At 34.5% G+C, this 21,917-nt stretch overlaps 5 protein-coding genes across 5 annotated transcripts; 1 reads left to right on the top strand and 4 right to left on the bottom strand.

Annotated features, from left to right (window-relative positions):
- The first annotated feature begins 3,617 nt into the window (after positions 1-3,617).
- On the top strand, positions 3,618-6,394 carry LOC125816152 (glutamyl-tRNA reductase 1, chloroplastic-like). Its single transcript, XM_049495745.1, has 3 exons — positions 3,618-4,020; positions 4,312-4,553; positions 5,006-6,394. The coding sequence occupies exons 1-3, from the start codon at positions 3,744-3,746 to the stop codon at positions 6,143-6,145; spliced, it is 1,659 nt and encodes a 552-aa protein (XP_049351702.1). The 5' UTR covers positions 3,618-3,743; the 3' UTR covers positions 6,146-6,394.
- A 253-nt stretch (positions 6,395-6,647) lies between these two features.
- On the bottom strand, positions 6,648-7,199 carry LOC125815726 (uncharacterized). Its single transcript, XM_049495272.1, has one exon. The coding sequence runs from the start codon at positions 7,173-7,175 to the stop codon at positions 6,669-6,671; it is 507 nt and encodes a 168-aa protein (XP_049351229.1). The 5' UTR covers positions 7,176-7,199; the 3' UTR covers positions 6,648-6,668.
- Positions 7,200-8,013: 814 nt separating this feature from the next.
- On the bottom strand, positions 8,014-11,817 carry LOC125816461 (protein trichome birefringence-like 12). Its single transcript, XM_049496071.1, has 4 exons — positions 11,252-11,817; positions 10,177-10,314; positions 8,917-9,166; positions 8,014-8,478 (listed from the first exon to the last, which is right to left on the bottom strand). The coding sequence occupies exons 1-4, from the start codon at positions 11,773-11,775 to the stop codon at positions 8,194-8,196; spliced, it is 1,197 nt and encodes a 398-aa protein (XP_049352028.1). The 5' UTR covers positions 11,776-11,817; the 3' UTR covers positions 8,014-8,193.
- A 1,694-nt stretch (positions 11,818-13,511) lies between these two features.
- LOC125815037 (fatty acid amide hydrolase-like) lies at positions 13,512-19,799 on the bottom strand (the record flags this gene model as incomplete). The annotated part of the gene is made up of 16 exons (XM_049494444.1): positions 13,512-13,723; positions 13,839-13,934; positions 14,400-14,461; positions 14,603-14,667; positions 15,102-15,170; positions 15,533-15,625; positions 15,756-15,859; positions 16,034-16,117; positions 16,198-16,278; positions 16,578-16,629; positions 17,086-17,157; positions 18,230-18,305; positions 18,404-18,516; positions 19,221-19,368; positions 19,439-19,516; positions 19,649-19,799. Coding segments are annotated over 16 exons (1,407 nt in total), but the record flags the coding sequence as incomplete, so codon positions are not given.
- Positions 19,796-21,279, bottom strand: LOC125815855 (fatty acid amide hydrolase-like). The gene is made up of 5 exons (XM_049495419.1): positions 21,261-21,279; positions 21,058-21,158; positions 20,865-20,974; positions 20,702-20,762; positions 19,796-20,047 (listed from the first exon to the last, which is right to left on the bottom strand). The coding sequence occupies exons 2-5, from the start codon at positions 21,134-21,136 to the stop codon at positions 19,812-19,814; spliced, it is 486 nt and encodes a 161-aa protein (XP_049351376.1). The 5' UTR covers positions 21,137-21,158; positions 21,261-21,279; the 3' UTR covers positions 19,796-19,811.
- Between the last annotated feature and the right edge of the window lie 638 nt (positions 21,280-21,917).

The raw sequence follows: 21,917 nt of genomic DNA, 5'->3' as shown, positions 1-21,917 counted from the left end.
TAACAAAATTTTGCCAAAATCTATGTGTGATGAAGTTATGTTCTTCAAAGACACCAAACATTATTCTAAATTTTTTCCTTTTTTTAGTATAATACTAGGAAACTAAGCCGCACTACGCGTGGTATAAAATTTTTTTATGAAATATTTTAAATATTTTTTTGTTTTTCTTAAATAAAATTATGATATTATTAATGTTTTTAATGATTTTTTCGATCTTCAAATAAATTATATTACAAATTCTAATACTTATATTTGTAATATATTTTGAGTTAAATTCCTGGGATATTGATTTTATCAACCAAACAGAAACAAAGGAATCGTTTAGTACCATCTAATATATATATTATTTTGTGTTAGAGTTGTCATAATTGAAAATTTAGGAATTTAGTATCCATTTGAATGCGTTCTTTTATAGAGTTATGACATGGTAATAAAAATTAAAATAATAGATTTAACAGAAAAAAAGAAAAAAAAAATGAAGGAATATATACATTTAATAGTAGATAAATAAATCAAAGGTTTACTCATTGGTGCAAGGATGAGCTTAGAGTTTACTTTCACTAAAATTATGTTATTCTCTAACGTAAATGCATAAAATATAGAACTAACATGCAAATTAGCATAAATATAATAGATCTATGAATGAAAAAGGGGATAATTTCATACGCTTTTCTTTGAATTTGATTTATAACACTCGCCTCTTAAAATTTACGATATTATAATTCTCTTATTTTAGTTTTATTGTAATACTTCTTTTAACCTATTAAATATCTCAATGATATGTATGGACTTATTTGTCCCTTAAAGAAACTCAATAATCTCGTTAAAAGAATCTTCTAAGTAGCATTACACATATGGATGGAATTTCATTTAATTTCTTAAATATTAAATGAAATGTTTGATAAAGTGAATAGAGAACAATCATTCATCTCCCTAAAGAGAGTACTATTAAAACCCTTTCATGAAATTGCCTTGGTTTCAATCTATTTCATTAGCTGCAATTGATCAACATAAAAATGAAACAAATAATAAACTAAACTACAATTTCTTATCTTTGTAAATAAACATATATGTAAGGATGAAAAATGGAATACTACAAATTGACGGAATAGTTACAAGAGTGGTATTAAAATTAATGGTTGTACAATAATAAAAGTGACAATTCAATAATCATTCCTTTGTTATAACTTATAACTATTGCTAAATTAAGATTACAACGAACTCTTCAAGAGTCCAAATTAGGTGGAAAGAGTGAGTAAGAAAGTGAAGATATACACTAATAAGAACATAGTTAGGAATACTTATCGACACACCTTTTCATTTCTTATATGTGAAGCAAAAACACATGAAATTTACTGATAGAATTAATAGACATTATTCTTTACTAATTATTTGATATCAAAATTTATTGATCAATTAATTTATATTTAATTCATACTAAAATTATCTCTATGACTAATTCGAATTTACAATGTTGAAAGTTCATTAATAAAAAATGTAGTGCTTTTATAAAAAAAAAAAAAAAACTTTCAAAACTCGAATTCCATATATATTTCGTTAATGATAGATAAATTTTTATTCACATTTTCAAATGTACCTAAAACTCATTGAATAGAAGGGCACCTTTTTAATTATTTATTTGTAGGCTTTAGATATTGTGCATCGCATTAAGTGCAAGTGCTATTCTAATCCATATTATGAAAGGACATTTTATCTATAGCTTTATCTTCCGAAAAAAATTATTCTCTTATGTGTGTCTTTTGCCTTTTCAAGAAAACGTTTGACATTTGTTTTGGTTAGGTACTTTTATAGTTGAAGAGGCATGATAGTTCATAGTAGTAATTACAATGATTTAGTAAGTCTTACAATATGATCAGAATAGTTAAAAGGCTTTTACTGAAATAAAATTTGAAGAGAGAAGTTATTGAAACAAAAGCCAAAAATTTCATAATTAAATAAAGGTAAATAGAAATGTTAGTCATAGAGAAGTATCAAAATCAAAATGTTAAGACTTTGAGAGATTAGATAATATAAAACAACCAAAATAAAAAATACTCACACACAAAAGTAAGCATCCTGCTTGAAGCCATGTTATCATTCTATGTATCATAAGTATAGAATTACAATGTTAAAAAAGATCAATATTATTCCTACTTAATATTAATACTTGGCAACCAAAAATGAAAGTGTAACAAATGTTGTTATAATAAAAGAGATTGACGAAAAGCTGAAATTTAATTAATTTAATTATTAGGATGTCGTTTGAAATTTTTCATGCAAGGGTTAAGGGCTGCATTAATTAACCATTACTTTTTTCTTTAATGACGTATAAACTGTTAAATATTAAGTTAAATTAAATTAGATAAATAGAAAAATGAGAGAAAAAAAGTAAAAAATAAAAAAATAAAAAATATAAATGTGATTCCTGGGATATAAAGGGTGCCACATCAGCGGGCTTATGTTCCTACTTTATATTAATATATAGATTTGTTGAGCAGCAGTTGTGTTAGCAATATAATGTGTTATTTAATTTCAAGTTGACTTTGTCCAATCAAAGGTTTAGAAGAATTCCTTCTATTATCAAAATTTCTGGGCCTACAACGCTGAAAAAAATATCATTTTGACTTTGAGATCTAATTATCATAATTCATAACGAATTACAAGTCTAAATGAGAATGCATGCTAATTATCTGTACTTTTTTTTTAATCACTGTACCGCAACAATCCGAATGGATCAGATGGAATAGTTCAACAAAAAAGAAGCTTCTTCATTAATATGCTTTTAAAACTTTGAAATGGATTTGCTATTTTTTTATTCAAATTCAAACCGATGATTATCAATTGTCAAACTCATGCCTCAAAAGTGATTTATAAAAAGACAGGTGAGGTAATAATTTAATAATTATTGGACGTGAAAATATTTCCAAATATTGTCCCAAGTGTAATATGTAGGTTAGTGATTCAGATAGTGGAAATAGTAATTAATGTATGCATTATGATAAATTGTTTATATCACACCTTTTGGGATGCAACACTTCTTCAAAACCTGCTAACGAGAGTGCTATATGCATCGGGCAACTTTTAATAAATTCCTAAATACTATCTTCGTGTGATATGTAGGTCACATATTTGAGCCGTGAAAATATATATTAATACTTGCATTATAATAGATTATTTATCTCACATTTCTTGAAATATAAATCTTTTTTAAAATTCTTGTAACGTAGAACACTTTATGCACTAAACAACCTTTAATAATTAAATAAAATAAAAAATAACATGATTTAATACTCTATTTACGTACTTTGAAATCTAATCCAATATGGTGCCAATTCCAAATCCAAGTCAAAAAAGGAACCACCATTTGCAATTATTAACACGTTCCTAAATGTAGTCACGATTGGACCAATTCCTAATCCTATTAAATTTTGGAGTGTGGAACCAACGCGTATATGGAATATGTATAATCGAAAAACCCCAAACTATAAATAAGCATTCTCGAAAAGTCAATAATCACCAACCACTGTCTTACTATTCCACCATTATTATCGTCGATTCCGTCCAAATAAATAAAATTGCCTAATTATATTAGCCCACCACTCACCAAAGTTTTTTTTTATACCAAACCCATCACCTCCATACCTATTCCATTCTGTCACCTGTTCCGAATTTCGATTACAAATCTGGGTTTCGGAGCTCTCTCGCCATTGCCGCTATTGCTGTTTTCTACAAATTGTGTTTCAATGGCGGTTGCGAGTAGCTTTATGACAGGTGGCAGTTTCAATTGTGATTATTTAAGTTCTACGTCTTGTTCTTCGTCGTCTTCTCCTTCTGTGGATCATCAAGTTAGATTTTTTGGGAGTCGTCGAAGAATTAAGCCGTTAGTATATTGGACGAGATCGCATTCGTTGAGCCCTAAATGTGAGTTATCATCCAACTCGGTGGTGAAAAATGGCAAAAAGGAATCTAGAACATCGAGTCTTTCTGCTTTGGAACTTCTCAAAACATCTGCTGCTGATCGTATGCCTCTTTCTTTTTTTTTTTCTCTTGAAGTTTTGGTATTTTAGCTAGAGTTTTGTGATATTTTTCTAATCTCAAGTCTGTGACCTTGATTGAACTATAATCTGTGGTATTGAGGTTCTAAATTTACTAGGAAGTTATGATGTTTTAGCTAGAGTTCTGTGATTCAATTATTGACCCTAGTTAATTGGGGATTGTAGTTCATTGATTGATACGCGGTTGGATAGTTCGAGTTTACTTAAGATGTTTGAGAAAGAAGGTAGTCTAACATAGGAAACTTTTTCGTGCCAGGATATACAAAGGAGAGTAGCAGCATCATGGTTATTGGACTTAACATTCACACAGCACCAGTTGAAGTGCGGGAAAAAGTTTCTATCCCAGAAGCACAATGGCCTCAAGCAATTCGCGAACTGTGTTCCTTGAATCATATAGAGGAAGCTGCTGTATTGAGTACTTGTAACAGAATTGAAATATATGTTCTGGCGCTTGCCCAAAATCGTGGAATTAAAGAAGTGACTGAGTGGATGTCTAAGGTAATTGTTTCTTCAAGCATCATTTATCTGCATAATGTTTCCTTTTGTTGACTAACATCTTAAACCCGTGTGATAAACTAGCAACACTGTCATATAAAAACTGCATTAAACTCTAATGAGCATCATCTACCCTATGTCGCTTGCAGTAAGATTTGAACAAATTCATCTTGGTTTCAAAGGCTTAGGAATTACCATGCGTATTCTCCATCATGAAAGATACAATTGAATGATAAACAAAAGATTTTGACTTGCTGTTCCATTTATACACTGTATTTCTACATTTGGGAAGGAATTGTGTTTATTTTACTGTGCTTTGGTTCCCCTGCTCATTAACGTCATTGCAAAGGTCTAACTACCTGATTTCAAAGAAATACAGCCCTATGCTATAATGTTCACTTTTTGTTGTACTTTATATGCAAACCTTTTTTGACACAAATATCTTTGTTTGGCAGTTTAGTGGAGTTCCAGTTACAGAGCTATGCCAACACCGGTTTTTGCTATACAATCAAGATGCCACACAACACCTGTTTGAAGTAGCTGCTGGACTAGATTCCCTAGTCCTGGGAGAAGGTCAAATTCTTGCACAGGTCAAGCAGGTTGTTAAGAATGGACAGGGGGTCCCTGGCTTTGGTAGGAAAATAAGTGAGCTATTTAAGCGTGCAATCACAACTGGTAAGAGGGTAAGAACTGAGACCAATATCTCCAGCGGATCAGTATCAGTCAGTTCAGCGGCGGTTGAGCTTGCTCTGCTGAAACTTCCAGAGTATTCTTCTTCTACGGCTCGTGTGTTAATTGTTGGAGCTGGCAAGATGGGAAAGCTTGTGATCAGACATTTGGTTGCTAAAGGGTGTAAAAAGATGATTGTCGTTAACAGGACAGAGGACAGAGTTGCTGCCATCCGTGAGGAGTTGATGGATGCTGATATAGTATACAAACCTTTCTCAGAATTGTTAGCATGTGCTGCTCAGTCTGATGTAATATTCACCTGCACTGCTTCGAAAGCTCCTTTATTCATAAAGGAGAGTGTTCAAGCTCTCCCTTCTGTGAACTCTGAAGATGGGTGCCGGAGGCTATTTATCGATATTTCTGTTCCTCGGAATGTGGAGCCTAGTGTCGCAGAACTTGAAGGTGCAGGTGTTTACAATGTGGATGATCTTAAAGAGGTTGTGGAAGCTAATAAGGAGGATCGGTTGCGGAAGAAAATGGAAGCTGAGACCATCATTGCTGAGGAAGTGAAACAATTTGAAGCACTTAAAGACTCCCTTGAGACCGTTCCAACTATAAAAAAGCTCAGGGCATATGCTGAAAGAATTAGGTCTGCTGAGGTTGACAAATGTTTGTCTAAGATGGGTGATGATATCCCCCAAAACAAGAAGAAGGCCATCTATGATCTCAGTTTAGGGATAGTAAACAAGCTGCTACACGGACCAATGCAGCATCTGAAATGCGATGGAGCAGAAAACCGAACTTTGAGTGAAATACTTGAAAATATGCACGCCCTTAACAGAATATTTGGTCTTGATACAGAGATTTCTGTATTGGAAGAGAAAGTACGAGCCAAGATAGAACAAAATCAAAAGCATTCCTCTTGAGGTTCTTTTGCCATTCAGCTAGAAAAGGTCAATAACGTTCAGCAAAGTTCAATCAGGAATGATCATCGTTTCAGATCCTTCCCTGACAGTTTGCTAGTTTTAACTGTATCAAATTGAAGTACACAGAACACGATGAAATTCTTTTTTTTTAGGCCATAGGTAGCCAACATTACACGAGGGATTCCCTCAGATTGCGGGAAAGTCTGCCATAGTTGCAGTTGTATTTCTTACAGAAGAGTATATATCCATTTGTTGATTCCAGAGGAGTATTCATAATACATCAAGTTCATGAGGGCTTTGTGAAGCTTCTCACTTTACTGTCTCAACTTCTTTCTGTCTGTTACTTCCTTTTGATTTCTACTTTGGCTAAAAAAAAGTGGGGAATTACATCAACTCTAGCATATATAAGATGTTTTGGCATCTTTCCAAATTGAAGGAAACAAATTCCCATTCTGTTTAATTTAACAAAACAAAAGCAGAAATATTTAAAGCTAGAAGTCAATAAGGGAAACTGAAATCCAATCTATTCATTATCATCCCCTGAAAATCCCATCAATTTTTTGAGACCAGGGAAAAAAGAAGAAGAAGTGAACTCAGAAGTGTTTTCAACCAAGTACTCATCAACTAATTCTTTAACAGACCTAGCAGATAATGGATGAAAATGGGCACCCCATTCTAAAACAAAACTTTTAATCAAAACCCATTGTTCCTCTTCACTGAATTTCTTCCATTTCTTCTTCATTTCCTCCGATTTCAAGCCCGTGTAGTTGCAAAACTCAACGAACAAAAGCTCTTTGCTTTTCTTCAACGCTTCCTCTTTCTGTATCATCTGGGTGTTCATCTTTCCAACCTCTGTTGCAAAATCTGAGGCCAGGTCTATATCGCTCATGTCGTCGTTGTTGGTGCACGAGACTTTGTGAAACTTGGGTTGATTCTTGAAGGTATACATAGAAGGGACCCAATTGGTTTGGGACTTTGTGAATTGTGAAGGAAAACGATTTGGGTAAAGAAGATGAATTCTCAAAGCCATGGAGAGAGGATTTGCGTTGATGTTTTGGGATTTTTAAGATTTCGATTTATGTGATTATTAGGACTCTAGGGGTTCGCTTGCGTGCTTCTAGTGTTAAAGTTTTTGCACCGACTGCCTCTGTTTCCAGTAGTCTATAATTTTTGTCTGGTCTTTAATTTTATCTTTTACAGTTCAGAATATTATTCAAAATTTGACAAACAGATTTTAGGGTTTGTTTGGTAATTAAGGAATATTCTAAAATTATTTATTCGGCCATTTGTAGTACTGAACCAATTTCATGGAGTATCCCAATTCATAAATTTTTGACGTTTGAGTACTTACGAGTAGCAAACCAATTTTATTGCAGAAAAGCAAAAAGAGAATTCCACAACATATAAAATGTAGTTAAATATTTACAGTAAAAAAGAAAACGAAGAGTAACTGGGAGAATTGACAAAAAACTAAAGCCATTTTCAGCAAAAAGAACAGATTATTATCGGGCAACTTGAACAAATCTTTTTTTACAATTCACACGATTATAATAATACATTATACCTCCTCCACCCAAAAACACAAAATGTGAAAAAGAAGAGACAACACTACGGAAACAAAAAAGGAAAAAAATAAAAATATATAGCAATGTTTATACATGTTCTACAAAGTTTCTAAGTGGGGAACAAATCCTACTGAGGTATGAGGTGAAAACTGAAAAGGAAAAAGAAAAAAAAATCTTAGTATAAACTCTAGGCCTTTTGGCTTATAATCAGCCTCCACTTTTCCTCCCAAGAACAAGCACCAGAAAACATCTCTAACCAAAGCCCCTGGAACATGGCTAAGCAATCTCAAAGGTGAAATCTCCAACCCCTACCCCTCCAAATGATAGAAAGAATGTAAGGGAAAGAACACAAAATAATGAACTGGTTCTACCATCTCCTTCAGATCAGCAAGTTTGTGATTGTTGTCAAAAAAGCCCACATCTTGATGTATCAGGAGCTCAGTTGCAAATGATTCACGGAAGCTTTGCAACCATCTATAATGATCACCCTGTCTCCAAAATATGAGGAGTGATTAGCTGAGCCAAGATATCAACCCATGTATCTGGAACACCAGGAAGGCACCAGTGCATACAGTCTTGACCCCAGACCGACACTGCATCCTTTTTCCCCAACCAAATTGCAGGATGGGCATCTGCCCTGAACTCACTCAAGTGAGTCAGATCGAGGCTTCTGATAGTTGTGCCTTTTAAGACCTCTTCGATCAGATGATTTAGTCGCCTTGCTTCTTTGTTAACCCCATTATATCTGGGATCAAACCACAGGTCAAGCTGTTCAGGTATCAGTAAGATTTTCTTCAGAAAACTTGTCACTACTTACTGTAATAAACTTTCTAGTGCATAATAGTCCCTATAATTTGTCAAAAAAGTATACAGGGAACCTAATTGTCTGAGAAAATGTAAATTTGGGAACTAACACTTTTTTCTATCCGTAGGAAATCACTTATTAGATTACAAACATGTTAAGTTATATACTTCTGTATCAATTGTTAGACAAAATAAGCTTTCTTAGGAGGCAAATCCTTGCTAAATGCCTAAACTATTTAACAAATTATCCATATTTTTCAACTTTCCTGACATAAGATTTTAGCCTAAGCGATGCATCTTCAAGTGATTTCTATTAGTATGCAAGGGGAAACTCTGTTAGTAACTAACCAAGTTGATTACCTTTGGAAAGTGAAAATTTCAAATTTACCAAAAAGTGCATACCTGAAGTTCATCAAGGGGTCCATCCACTGTGCAACTACCATTTTGATTCCAATCACCACCCTGAAAGTGCCTTGGTGATTGCAAGCGCCAAAATTTAAGTGTTTCCTCTGGTAATTCTTTTTCTATGAACGCAATCATATTCTCGAGAACAACCTTAAGTCCATCAAACATCTCCAATGGAGGTTGAATCAGTTGCCCTGCCTTGTAGAAAACAAGAGGTGTCTCTTTAGGGAATTTGTCAAAGCCCCACCTAGTAGATATTGATAACCATTAAAACCAAAGGAGTTTGAGATAATATGTTAATAACTAGATGCGGTGAAATAATTTGAAATGTCATGTCAGGAATACAGAAACCAAGAGCAGAAGATGATGCTTCCCCCCTCCCACTGGGCCTCTTTCCCCTCTTCCCCCAGCAACAAGAAAAAGTAAATAACACATAAAATTGAACCATCATTTTTCCAGGATTAGATGTGTACCAAATACCAATGTGTCTACAGGAGGAGAAAAATCATACAGTAGTCTTAGTTCGTTTATTCTCAAATGTAGCCCGACCTGTGATTACAGGAATACTAGCTATTAAGTTTGAACAAACACAGTGAGAATCATTTAGTTTTATCAAGAAACACAATTGGAATCATTAACAGTCCAAAGTTGCTGCACACAACAAATTACCAGCTGATCTACCTAGCTCATTCTCCACTGGAACTTCAATTTCTTCCCCACTACACTCACATCTAAAAGAACAAAGATAACACCTTCCACTTAAAAAACACGGACATTTTTCTACTTAATATGGCAAAATTTGTTTTTTTGGCAACATATCAATTTTTATTTTTATTTTCTAGGATTAATGTGAGATGCTATTGAAGATAGATGGGAGCTCAGACCTTTATGTCTTTGAATAAATTTTAGAACTTTGCAAGTTTCAATAGCGGTACAGGTAGGTGGTTAGCATAGCATCCAAAGGTGGCTGAAGATTCCATCCATATGGGGTGATGTGTTTGCAAGGTTGGGCAGGTAGTTGATGTTAATATTTTCACTCAACAACCCACTGTCATCCAGATGCTTTATTCAATTTGTTAACATATTATGTAAGAAAACTTTGAACAAAAATGACAATATTTCACAATCAACAGAGAAAGAGAAGTGGTCATTCTATTTGGACCACATAAGTGATAGACATATCAACTAATGTGCAAAAACAGCAACAAGGCACATAAAATTACCAATGACCACTTTATCAAGATAAAATAAAATTACCAATGACCAGTGTTGAAGACTAGAACATTGTAAAAGGCACCAATATGAGCCCAATCATCTGCTGGAATATCAACATCTACTCGATATCTTCCCTTCAATCCATCTTGGTTGGAGTCATCTAGCTGTTTTGGCTGCCACCTTAATTAATCAGTAATGAGCAAGTAAGATTATGACTCAAAGAAAACTCACATCATACTTCAGACTGATATCCAACTTTGGCAACATTCAAGAATGAGGACAAACTTTGAAATGCAAATGGTATACAGGATACAGTTTTCACTTCTGTTAGCGTAATTAACCAGACAGAATGAGAACTTTTTCGAAAATTAAAATGGTCAGCAGATTTCTTACAAGAAAATTGAGGAGCAACAGCCGGATCAAGAAGCTAACCTACACTCTTCTAGTGACAAAATCCCTTCATGATATCAGAAACTGAAGCTAGCCATGATTCAAGCTCTATTATCCACTTGAGCACTCAACCAGACAACAGGTTATAACTCATACAACAAAGAGTTTCAAGTTAAAAGCTCCAATTCATTGTACAATATGACTTTCTAAATTAGCCAATACAAGCATATGAAAACTCAAGTAGCAAAAGTAAATTAATGCTACAAACATCCTGGAATGAACAGACTTTTTCTTAGAAAATTGCACTATGAATCCTAGCCTTCCAAAGCTCCTTCCTTCAAAAATTATTCTCGGAAGAACTAGAATTCAAAATAAGCTGTGGGTAGGAAATGATCTTCAAATCAGGAGTTGCTCAGCCATTATTTTGTATAATCAATATATAAATATAGGGAACCACAACTTAGATCCACAACTCACAGTACAGCCATGAATTCTCCAACTTTTAGTGTTGATAAGCAACCATGATTAGGTGCAAACTCAATAATATCTAGTAAAAGATTGTCATTTGCTACTAAACAACACAATATCAAAACTAATCTTTGCACTAAATAACACAATATCAAAACTATTTTTTGCATTTGCTACTAAACAACACAATTTATAACAAGAATCCAAGGAATATATTGCAATATCAAAACAAGGTAAAAGAACAAAACAATGTGCTCACTCATATTTCGCAAGCAAAACAGCACGATGATAACCCACGGTAACGTTGAACTTTGGAAAATAGGCTCCTCTCCAAGCACCCTTTCTCTTCCATTTCTTTGCAGATGAATCAGCCACTCTAAGAGTACACAAAAACGAAACCAAGAAATTCTCATTCAACGAATCTCCAACAAATCCAATATTCTTGTTCCTCATTGAACCCAAGAACCCAACTGGGTCGATCCGAGTTAAATCACACTTGTCGGGCATCCATTTCCAAGAATTGATCCGACCCATGTTCTCTCTTTGGTTTCTTAGACAGTTCCAGGCGTTCCTGTGAAAGGGGCAGGACTCATCATAAATGGGTCTGCGATTCGGGTCGCTGACCCACTTGCCTTTGAAGAGATTACAAGAAGGTGAGATGGGAATTTTGGGTTTTGGAGAAGTAGGAGCATAAAGAGGAAGGGATAAAGAGTAGAGGAAAATGAGAAGCAACGTCGGCAGAATCAGCCATGAGAAGAGCTTTGGAGTTAGCTTCGACGCCATTTCTGATCTCCTCTAAACATGACACTGAAGAACCATTTCAAATACTATGAGGTATTATCGACTTTACATACCCACCAATTATTATTTTGGGATAATTTCAGGTTTCTTTTATAAAACTCACTTTTCGGTTTATGATATTACACACTTATTTTTCCTTATTTTAATTTTTTTCTAATCATCTTTTAAACCTTTATTAAAATAAATATAATTCAAATTTTGACTTGACACATTTTTTCTTCTTCATATTGATTTTTTAAAGTATTTATTAAATAAGTTATATTTTTAATTATATGAAGAAATTAATATAAAGAGAGATAAATTTGTTAAATGATAAATTTTTTTATGAGAGATTTGATCTTTTACTTTTACACGAGATTTGAAACAGTATTTTTTTTTTCCTATTCAATTTGTTAGTAGTCAAGTCATAGACTCATAATAGATCATTTTCCATAATAATTATACTAAGGAGTAATTTGAAAAGATAATTTTTTTATTCAATTTGTAAATAATTATAATAGATCATTTTTCATAATAATTATACTATGGGGCGAATCAGGGGCGTAGCTAGAGCCTTTGAAAAAATATGTTTTATTTATATGTCAAATTCTACATTTAAAGAATATATATTTAAAGTTGGGCACCCTTAACAAAAGTTATGCCTTTGGTGTAGTGGTAATAGGTGTCTATTGGAGTAAAAATGTTTTGGGTTCAAACCCTAAATAGCACAATATTTTTTGACAGCTACAACCATTATTCTTGGACACCCTTAATTAAATTTGGAAACAAATTTCTTTCTTTACCCCGTCTCTCTCGGCAAATGATTTATCAAATGAGTTGCCAGATTATATGAAATTCTTTTTTAATGGGTGATGGTGAGACTTGAATTCATGACTTAAGAATTTTGTATCCCATGTATCCTATAGAAGTTATATGAACATCTCAATCAATAAAAAAAAAACATTTTTTAGATATATCTTTGCTATTTCTCATTTAAGATTCAGTAAAAAAATTCTCCGATATTTGTCAAAAACCATTGTGTTTGCATGCAGAGTTCTGTTGTTGTTTTTGTTGCTGACAAACTCACCATAGTCTGGGACTGCTTGCACAAGGCACTACCATATGGATTATTTTTTCCCAGTTGTCATAGTTGCTTGATAAAGTAAAAGCCAAGTATATGATCAATTCTACAGCCCATCATGGTGCTTGTGAACTGAAGGTAAAACAGTTGTGATCTTATTTGGCACACATTACCTTTTTCTCGTTAGCCTCTTGTGTTGTACATCATTTATATTTGATCAATCACTGAATACATGTCACCCAGCAAAAGATGCAGTTACTAACTTCGCGAGTAAGAAGGTGCTCACTCTGATGTAAATGAAGAATGTGGCAACTATTAGTTTCTACGACTCTCTCGTTCTATCAGAATTCAGATGCCGACAGAGGAGCCAAGAGAATGTCTCGGCTTATGCTACATGATTTCTTTCAGCTGATACGAGGTCTATTAGAAATTTGTGTCCTTATTCTCTCCCTTTCGAGATTAATTATGGGGGTTAGGAACAAAATATTCCTATATAAAGGTTTAACCATTTCATTAAATATGGGGGTTAGGAACAAAATGTTCCTATACAAGGTTTAACCATTTCATTAACCCCTTTCACTGCAACTATGCGGGCATTCACCTGTTTCTGGATTCTATTTGCATTTCAAATGGTCTAGCCAAAATCTTTTGATCAGCGTTTATTTCATAAAGTGGTACCTCAAACTCAGTACATTCAATTTTCAAGATGGTTTCTATGAATCACCAAAATCTTGATAAATGAATCCACATCTTCTTAAAGCTTCATGATTCACATTACTGTTTACCTGCAGGCGTAAGTTTTGATTTCTAGTTCCCTTTCAGAATGTCATAATATTGCAGTGGCTTCTTCTTGGGCTCAGCACAAGTTTCCTGAAAAGGAGCAATGTTATGTGTTGGTATTGGAAGTCATTTCTACATAGGGGTCATTTGACGCTTTGAATGAATCATAGTTGCTCTCATTTATTTTGGTTGAATGGTCAATTACCTCAATTGCAGCAGCCAAGCGCAAAATGGAAGCTTCACACCAGGGTCGGCCAATGAGTTGTATACCTATGGGAAGCCCTTGCTTGTCATAACCAACCTGAGCATGTAACTCATCGATATGAGATAGCGATAACTACCATTGTTGTACTAGATGAATATACCTCATTCTGAATGTGACAAACAAATCCTACATTATGGATCATTTGAAGGAAGATCTAGACTAAAATATGCTTCTGGAGGGGATAAAGCTTTTTGGAATATATATATACATATATTATTATTATTATTATTTTCGCTTTCATGCCAATTGCTACTTTTTTTGTGAAAACTATCTTGGGATAAAATCTACAAACCCTTGAAAAACATTAGTGCAGGGACTTTTTCAATAGACAATTTAATTGTATGCAAACCCATCCCCTAAGACTGATAAACCAAAATGCAGATCCGTGAGATACAATCTCGCCTTTACGTCCCTCCAAAATGGTTAAAAAGAGTATCAATTCCTGAATGACCATCGGTCAACTAACTACCCTGGGTAGAGGAGAAAGGTGAGACAACTTACAGGGACAGTAACAGCAGGAAGTCCCAGAAGATTTGCCGTTATAATGAACCGCATAAGATTTCCTGAAAGTAATCATCACATGAATAGAAATCTAACCTGAAACTTCAAAACAGCAAGCTGTCCGAGAATAGTAGAGAAACAGTATATGTGTTTCAACTAACTCCATAGTTGATATCTGGAAAGGGGTGAGTGAAGGGAAAAACCTGTAACTTGCAAATTAGTCTCCCCAACTTTAAGAGCACCTGGTGGAATTATGGGTGCTGTCATGCTGAAAAAGACGGAAGTAGCAGAGATAAGTTTAGGAACATTGCTGCATTCATTCCAACAAAACAATTAACTGCCTATGCACACAAGTTCAGTATGTCATATATCTAACTTTGACATGTATCAACAAACTAATCTACCCTCTACACATACTGGACTTGCCATTTAATGTTTTAGGTATCTACATTAACAAGTCAGTCACATGACCACTTTCATTTCTAAGAATATTATATCAGGCACAGAAGTCCCACCAACCATAGAAGGGGGGAAACAAAAAAGAGCAGGAAAAACCGAACAGGGAAATAGTTTGAAAAGATGAGTGATTAAATGTAGGCACATGGAAACGTGAGAAAATATGCTCAATAACAGGAATAGAGTAAGCCTTGGTGAAGGATATGAAAGTTAATTCCACACTTTCCCGAAACTTCCTTGACATACCCAGTCGTTGGTGTCACAATGATATCCACCCTCTTGAAAATCTCCATATGGAAATACATTAACCTCCGCCTGCAACAACCCAGACAAGAGTTATGTCAATCATGTTTCTTGTATAAAGCACTACTTTCAGTCTTTCAGGATGTTAAACATTCCGTCAATCTTATCAAGTCATATACTTGGTTTGGAACATAACTGACTTCTTTCAACAGCATTGTATCAGCTTTCCAAAATTATCAACTTAAAAGTTTTGGCATCTAATAAAGTGTAAAATCCAACCTATGGTAAGCTACAATTATCTGACGCTTTAAGTCATTTCAGTTGCCACCGTATTTCTAAACCAATAAAACGGTTCTCAGTTGGATTCTGAAGCAAATTCGTGACTAAGATTAGGTTGTTGTACTTTAGGTAGCTTAAGAAACATTATGTCTCACCTAAGCCGCTGAGCAGCAACATAGTCTGCTGCTGTAAATGAACGAAAAAGTGCCAGATTGGTGCGAGTATCATATGTCAATCTCTCTCCTTTCCTGAAGACAAAAAAACAAGAAAACAGAACCAAGATGATATCAGGAAAAAAATTGAAGCTGCTCCCAACAAGACATTGAGATCTATTAAGAAGACATTTGATAATAGAATATTCAAACAAAAAGTGTGTACCCATCATAACAGTCTGGATTCAGTGCGCATAATGATTCAGATCCAATAGAAACAACATGAGCTAAGCGCATCTCATGCAACTCTGGTATTACAATTTCTACCGTCTTCAACCATGAGATAAAAGAAAAATATTAGACATACTAACAAACATGTTGAATGACAGATTCTCACAATATTGTCAGCTAATGGTTCCTGAAATTCTAAACCAAAGCCAGAGGATACACCTGCCAAAGTCCAAGCTAAAGCAATGAAGAACATAGTAATGGTAATAGAATTACTTTGCATCCATGCTTTTCTGATAGCCGACTGAGAACATTCCCGCACTTGTCAGATATATCAGTTGAGAAGACATCATTAAACCACTGTAAAAGGATGATGACATGAGATTATCAAAGAAATATCCAAATACAAAAACTATTTCAGTGAGAAGAAGTTTAGTCACCTCTGTATATTTTCCAAGGCGCAGCGATTCCACAGATTGCAAACTCTCTTGTGAAGAGAAATTAGGTACACAGGGGAGGGACTGAAAGAAATAGAGGGAGATGATAAATTACAGAAACAGAACGTTTGATCCACCATGATGTCCAAAATCAATAAGATGAATGTGATATCTTAATGAATCTAGAGTCTGCTGGTGAGATTAAAACTAAGAACATGGTTTTTAGATGTTCTAAACATGTACATGATGTTTCAGGTTTATCCTGTTTACCAGAAGGTACTTTTACAAAGTATTACAATGAAGAAAAGGAAGAAAGCAGAACAGTCAAAAGAAATACAGAGTTTAAGAAAAGTGCTGATGAATAATCCTTTTGGGATGGTTACCGGTCTCAAAGAGATTCTATCAGCAGGAGAGGACCCCAAAATTGCTGCATACCTGATGAAGTAATGGATATGAACAAATCACATTGCAATTTCCTAGTGTAATTTTGATCCGAAATATATTTCTAAAAAAAGTGAGACCAATAAAGCTATCAAAGCAATAACTTGTTGAGTACATGTAAATTACATTAACAAGTCCGGGAAGACTCATCCTGACATAGTTCCTTGGCATACATGACAAAAACACAACATTACATCACTTGTACCATTAGTTCTTTTATGTGCTCTGACAAGATGGTTGAATAATCATTCTACATCTATATGCAATTATGCAAAGCTCTATCATTCTCATTTCCTTTCCTCAGTAATAAGATTCTTTTAGTTTATCCTTTACCATCAGCAAGCAGATTTATAAGAGGAAAATTAGGCCAGCTAATTTCAACGCTCGTTTAATTTACTACAAATGTTTAAGATCACGCATATTCTCATATTCAAACCCATGACAACTTACACAAGTATGGTGTCCTCAACTGTTGTAGCAATTGGTCCAATAATTGCCACTGTTCCATCATCACATAATGACCTGGATAAACAAAACAGACGCTATAGTGAATCTGCCCCATCCCGAAAGACAATTTTCTCCCATTACATGAAAAAAGAATCATTCGTAACACCATAAAGATTGAATGTCTATGCTCCCAAAACTGACTTAATAATAAGAAGGTACAAATGATAACAGGTTTGATACTATTAAACTGACTGAAGGCAATGCATAAGTGGAAATACTAATCATTTCACCAAAATCACTTATCTCTCCAAGTTAAGAAATCCAATATGGATTTGTCATATAATTGAAGACTGTTTGGCTGTTGAATTCTTTTCTGACAAGTTTGGAGGCACTATTCCACAGTCCAATTGTGTACTAAGCTTAAGCATCAAAATCAGTCACAACTTATGGAACTTCACTGAGTTTGGAGTTCTTGCAATCAACCAACAGTAGTTTCAAGCTCTGTCCTTGATAATGATCTCCATATTATTGACAAAGGTATATACATCCATATTATCTTAGATTAATTTGGACTAATAAAATGTAACCTGACAACTAAATAAGTTCCGTATTCAATTATTTACTTTGATAACTAAATTTTATTATGAATAACTAGAGTTTCTTCATTTCTTTATCTTGATAGCTAAAGTTTTATATCCAATCCTTAGCATAGGCAAGCAACCTATGAGATGCTACATCAAAATAAAGCTTCTCAGGAAGTATCCTTACTGGATTTATAAAGATTTGAGGCAACATTAATGTGGTAAGATGGAAAATAGCATAACTTATGATCATAATACCATCTTTCGGGTACTGGAATGGTATTGTGAAGTGAACGTTGTTTTGACTCATACAAAGAACTGGAGAGATAATAAATCCAATTTGAGATGGTCTATCATCACTATACATAAAAGATTGAAGCACATCCTAGACTAATGTATACACATGCATATATGAACCACAAGCTCCTAAACGAAGATGCAGAATAAATGCAAGAAATATTGATGGTTGACGAAAGAGGAACAAGAATAATGGCTATACAGTTGGAAGATCTGTTAGCAAGAAAAATATATCATAAGCGACATGTACAACTGTAGAATGAGCTCACCCGGTCATGTCAGTTCGACCATATGTTGACTTCAATCCCACAACACCACAAAGGGAAGAAGGAATCCGAACTGAACCTGTCCTTACACATTAAATCAAGCATCAATAAAATACTTTTTTTTTTGAAGATTGAATAAGTGGATTCTTCAGTTTGACATGGTGTAAGGTGTACAACCTCCTCCATCCGTCCCCAAAGCAGCAGAACACAATCCCGAAGCCACAATAGCTGCAGGGCCTGAGGAAGACCCGCCGGTGTACCTATCTGGATCGTGTGGGTTTCGTGTAGTCCTGTCACAGATTTTTAACTCAAAAAAAAGGGCAGAGAAGCAAAAGTATGTTCGCAGCAACTAATAAACAACTCTAGAGTATACCACCTCAGGATAGAAACATTTTAGGAAGCAATTGTTAGAGGTTACTGGGAATGTGATAAAGCACATATCTTCCATACTTATTCAAGGAGGAAGAAGCGAAGAAAGATAGGAGAAGATAATGATTTGCATCTTCTCAAATTCCAGGAGGTTTCACCCATGGAGCATTGAGTGGTTACTTACAGTTATTAGGAGTTATTTGGCAGTTCCTTATGGTTACCAGAAGTTATCTATCCTTATCCTAAATAGTTATGAAGTAGTTATAATTACCTATTATATAATAGGAGATCTAGTAATAAGTAGACATGTGTTAATATATCTTTTATATGCAGAAAAGGTTGTTCTAAGAGATACGAGATACTTGTCTCTCTTTGTATTTTCTATTGTTCCACGAGATACGAGATACTTGTCTCTCTTTGTATTTTCTTTTTTTGATAAGGTAACTTTGTCTCTCTTTGTATTTTCTGTTGCTTTTATCCAGTAAAAAACCTCGGTTTCTATCAGAATGCTAGTGTTACATTTAAAACAGAAAGGAAATGTCTGAGGACTGCCTTAGACAGGGTTAAATGCAATTTAACATTTCATGTACACAGCCTTTCCACAAAAGAATGCGTAATTACATACCCATAGTTTGCGTTATTTCCAGTAGTGCCCAAGCCCAACTCATGCATGTTTGCCTTTCCAACCAAAATTGCACCACAACTTCGTAATCTTGACACAGAAACAGCATCCTTCTTTACCTCACGAACCTCATGCATCCATGCAGTTGCTCCTGTTTGCACCAAGCATATAACTAAATTTGGAAAAAAGGCTAGGCCGAAGATGAAAACTAAAATGCATACCCTTTGAAGGGTGAGAATAGCAATCTATGTCGTCTTTGATTGCCATGAAAATCCCATCCAAGATTGAGAGTGGATTCCCTGCATATTCCCCACAGTATGAAAATATTATTTTGACTGAGCACAGTTTGCAAGTACGATAAATTTTGGAGTATTATTTACTTACCATTCAATGATGAATACAGCAAGGTAAACATGTAAATATCAGAATACCTTGTTCAAATCTTTGTGTAGAAGCAGCAGCTTGCTTTCTTACTTCGTCAGGGTCAAAAGAAATTAATAGTGGGGCTGCGGGATTCTTATTGTTGAACTCCTCAATAGCTGAGATGAAGCGCTCCGCAACCTGTACACAAGGAATAACTTCTCATCCTAGAGATTAGAAGACAGAAACAAAAACCAAGCAACCATAGAAGTGTCTTGCCATCAATGGAGTTGTAAACTTAGATCTGTATGCATATGCATAATCACGAATCTTCCAATAGCGGAATGATGCAGTTTTATCACCACTCCAATTGCTAGCTGGATCATATTCTGGAAGACACTTCAAGGCCAGTTCAACCCGGTCTTCAGGCTTCGCGTCTTCTTCTATGTTGACAACAGCAGGTTCTGGCTCTACAGTCAGGAAATTCAAACTGAATTAGTACCAAGTATACAACAATACTTTGCATCATGGCAATGTCAACACTGGCATCCTTTTCTTAATTTTTTTTTCTAAGGAGGTCACCATTGACATATAATGCCTGGTTATATACATCTTTTGCATCCATATTGATGCCATCAATTTTAACAGGATTTATCAACATCAATATCTACAGCACAGCCTTACAAGTAGAGCACCTTTGTTGGAATCCGGAACTTGGTTGCCAAGATTGTAAATATATGACACCTTGGGCCTAACTCAACCACAAAAGCTACCTCACGAGGGTGCATTACCCAAGTCCATACACGGGAATAGACCTATGTGTGACTCTAACCCACTCTAAACACATATCTTTGTCCACCACTTAAGTTTTCCAATAAAGAGAACATTGTACAAAATAAATAAAAAAGAATACACAGGGTGTTTAAATCTGTGTCTACCCTTTGTTCCATTTACTTGTGACTTGTAAATCCGTTCATTCAAGAAAAAAGAAAGAGCTAATTCCACCAATTTTGTCAGTGGAGGATAAAATACAAAAGAAGTACCTTCCTATTTCATTGCTAATGGAAATATCTAAATTGATTGATTTTGCGAGAGAGAGTTGATATCGTAGTTTAAGAATAAACCTTGAGGAGGAAATTCGGGTTTAAACATAGGGCACTCCGGTATGACGGTGTACTTCAGCTTCTGTCATTCATGAATAAATCTTCTTCAGTCTTTATTTAACCATTCCATACATACTCACAACAAGAAGTAAATTGCATACAAATACAATATCAAGAAACAAACCTCGTCGAATTTGTTATCATTCTTGAGGCGATTCATAATCAAAGATCCAATACCCGGTACTTCAGCCAGGTTCAGAAAGAACTTGAACCAGAAACCAGTCAAATGTGGAGCTTCAAAGAAAAAATTGCATTAATTTAATCGAAACAATACAAAATTGTAGTGTATATCACATCAAGATACACATAATTGAAACCTTGAATATTCTCCGGTATGTACTTCACCGCCGTCAAGTCAACTTCACTCGCCGGTAGCATCACTCGCTTGTTCCCCATTTTCTTGATACAATAACTCAATCTATCAATAATTCACCATAATCACGATCACAGAAATAAAGATACAGAAAATCATATAAAATATCTATGGAACTTTCAAGAAAATTGACTTATCACACACAACTACAGGTAAATACTTTCAGCAAGAATTGAAGTCGTCACCGGCCGGCCGGCGAGTACTGGTTAATGATAACGTGCACAAGAAAGTGACGCACGTTTAGAGTTTACTTTAGTAACCCAATTCGTTCAAAAATACTTTTTGTTGAAAACATCACATAGGGGCGCGGGATATATAGTCCGTCCCTCTATCCCATTTTATCTTATACCCTTTCCTTTTAATTTCTCTAGAGTAAATATCACCTTGTAAGTCCTTCGGGTTGGATGATACGGGATCAATCTCCCTTTAATGTCTTTCGCGTCAAGTCTGTCACATAGAATTTGCTAGTACGGTTTACATTCTCACTAGTGCAGAGGCTGTGGCAGAGATTATATCGAATGCGGGTTATCCTGAGGTTCAAAAAAAATCACCATATAATTTAATTTCAATTTTTTTTATTATATTCACATAAATATCAAAAAATTATTCAAAAAAAATCACCTTATAATTTAATTTTAATTTTCTTTTACTATACTCACATAAATATCAAAACATTATTAATCAATTTAATCAAATAAATATATAATAGTAAGCTATCGATTTACCAATAACAAAGTGAAATGTCAATTTCAATTATGTTGATGGCTTCCTCAACAATATCGACAGTTTAAACAATCATTTTTA

Source organism: Solanum verrucosum, unplaced genomic scaffold (assembly GCF_900185275.1).
Source record: "Solanum verrucosum unplaced genomic scaffold, falcon-dt-bn FXZP01000261.1, whole genome shotgun sequence".
NCBI lineage: Eukaryota > Viridiplantae > Streptophyta > Magnoliopsida > Solanales > Solanaceae > Solanum > Solanum verrucosum.
Note: the sequence above shows the minus strand (reverse complement) of the source record. Positions and strands in the feature narration are given on the sequence as shown.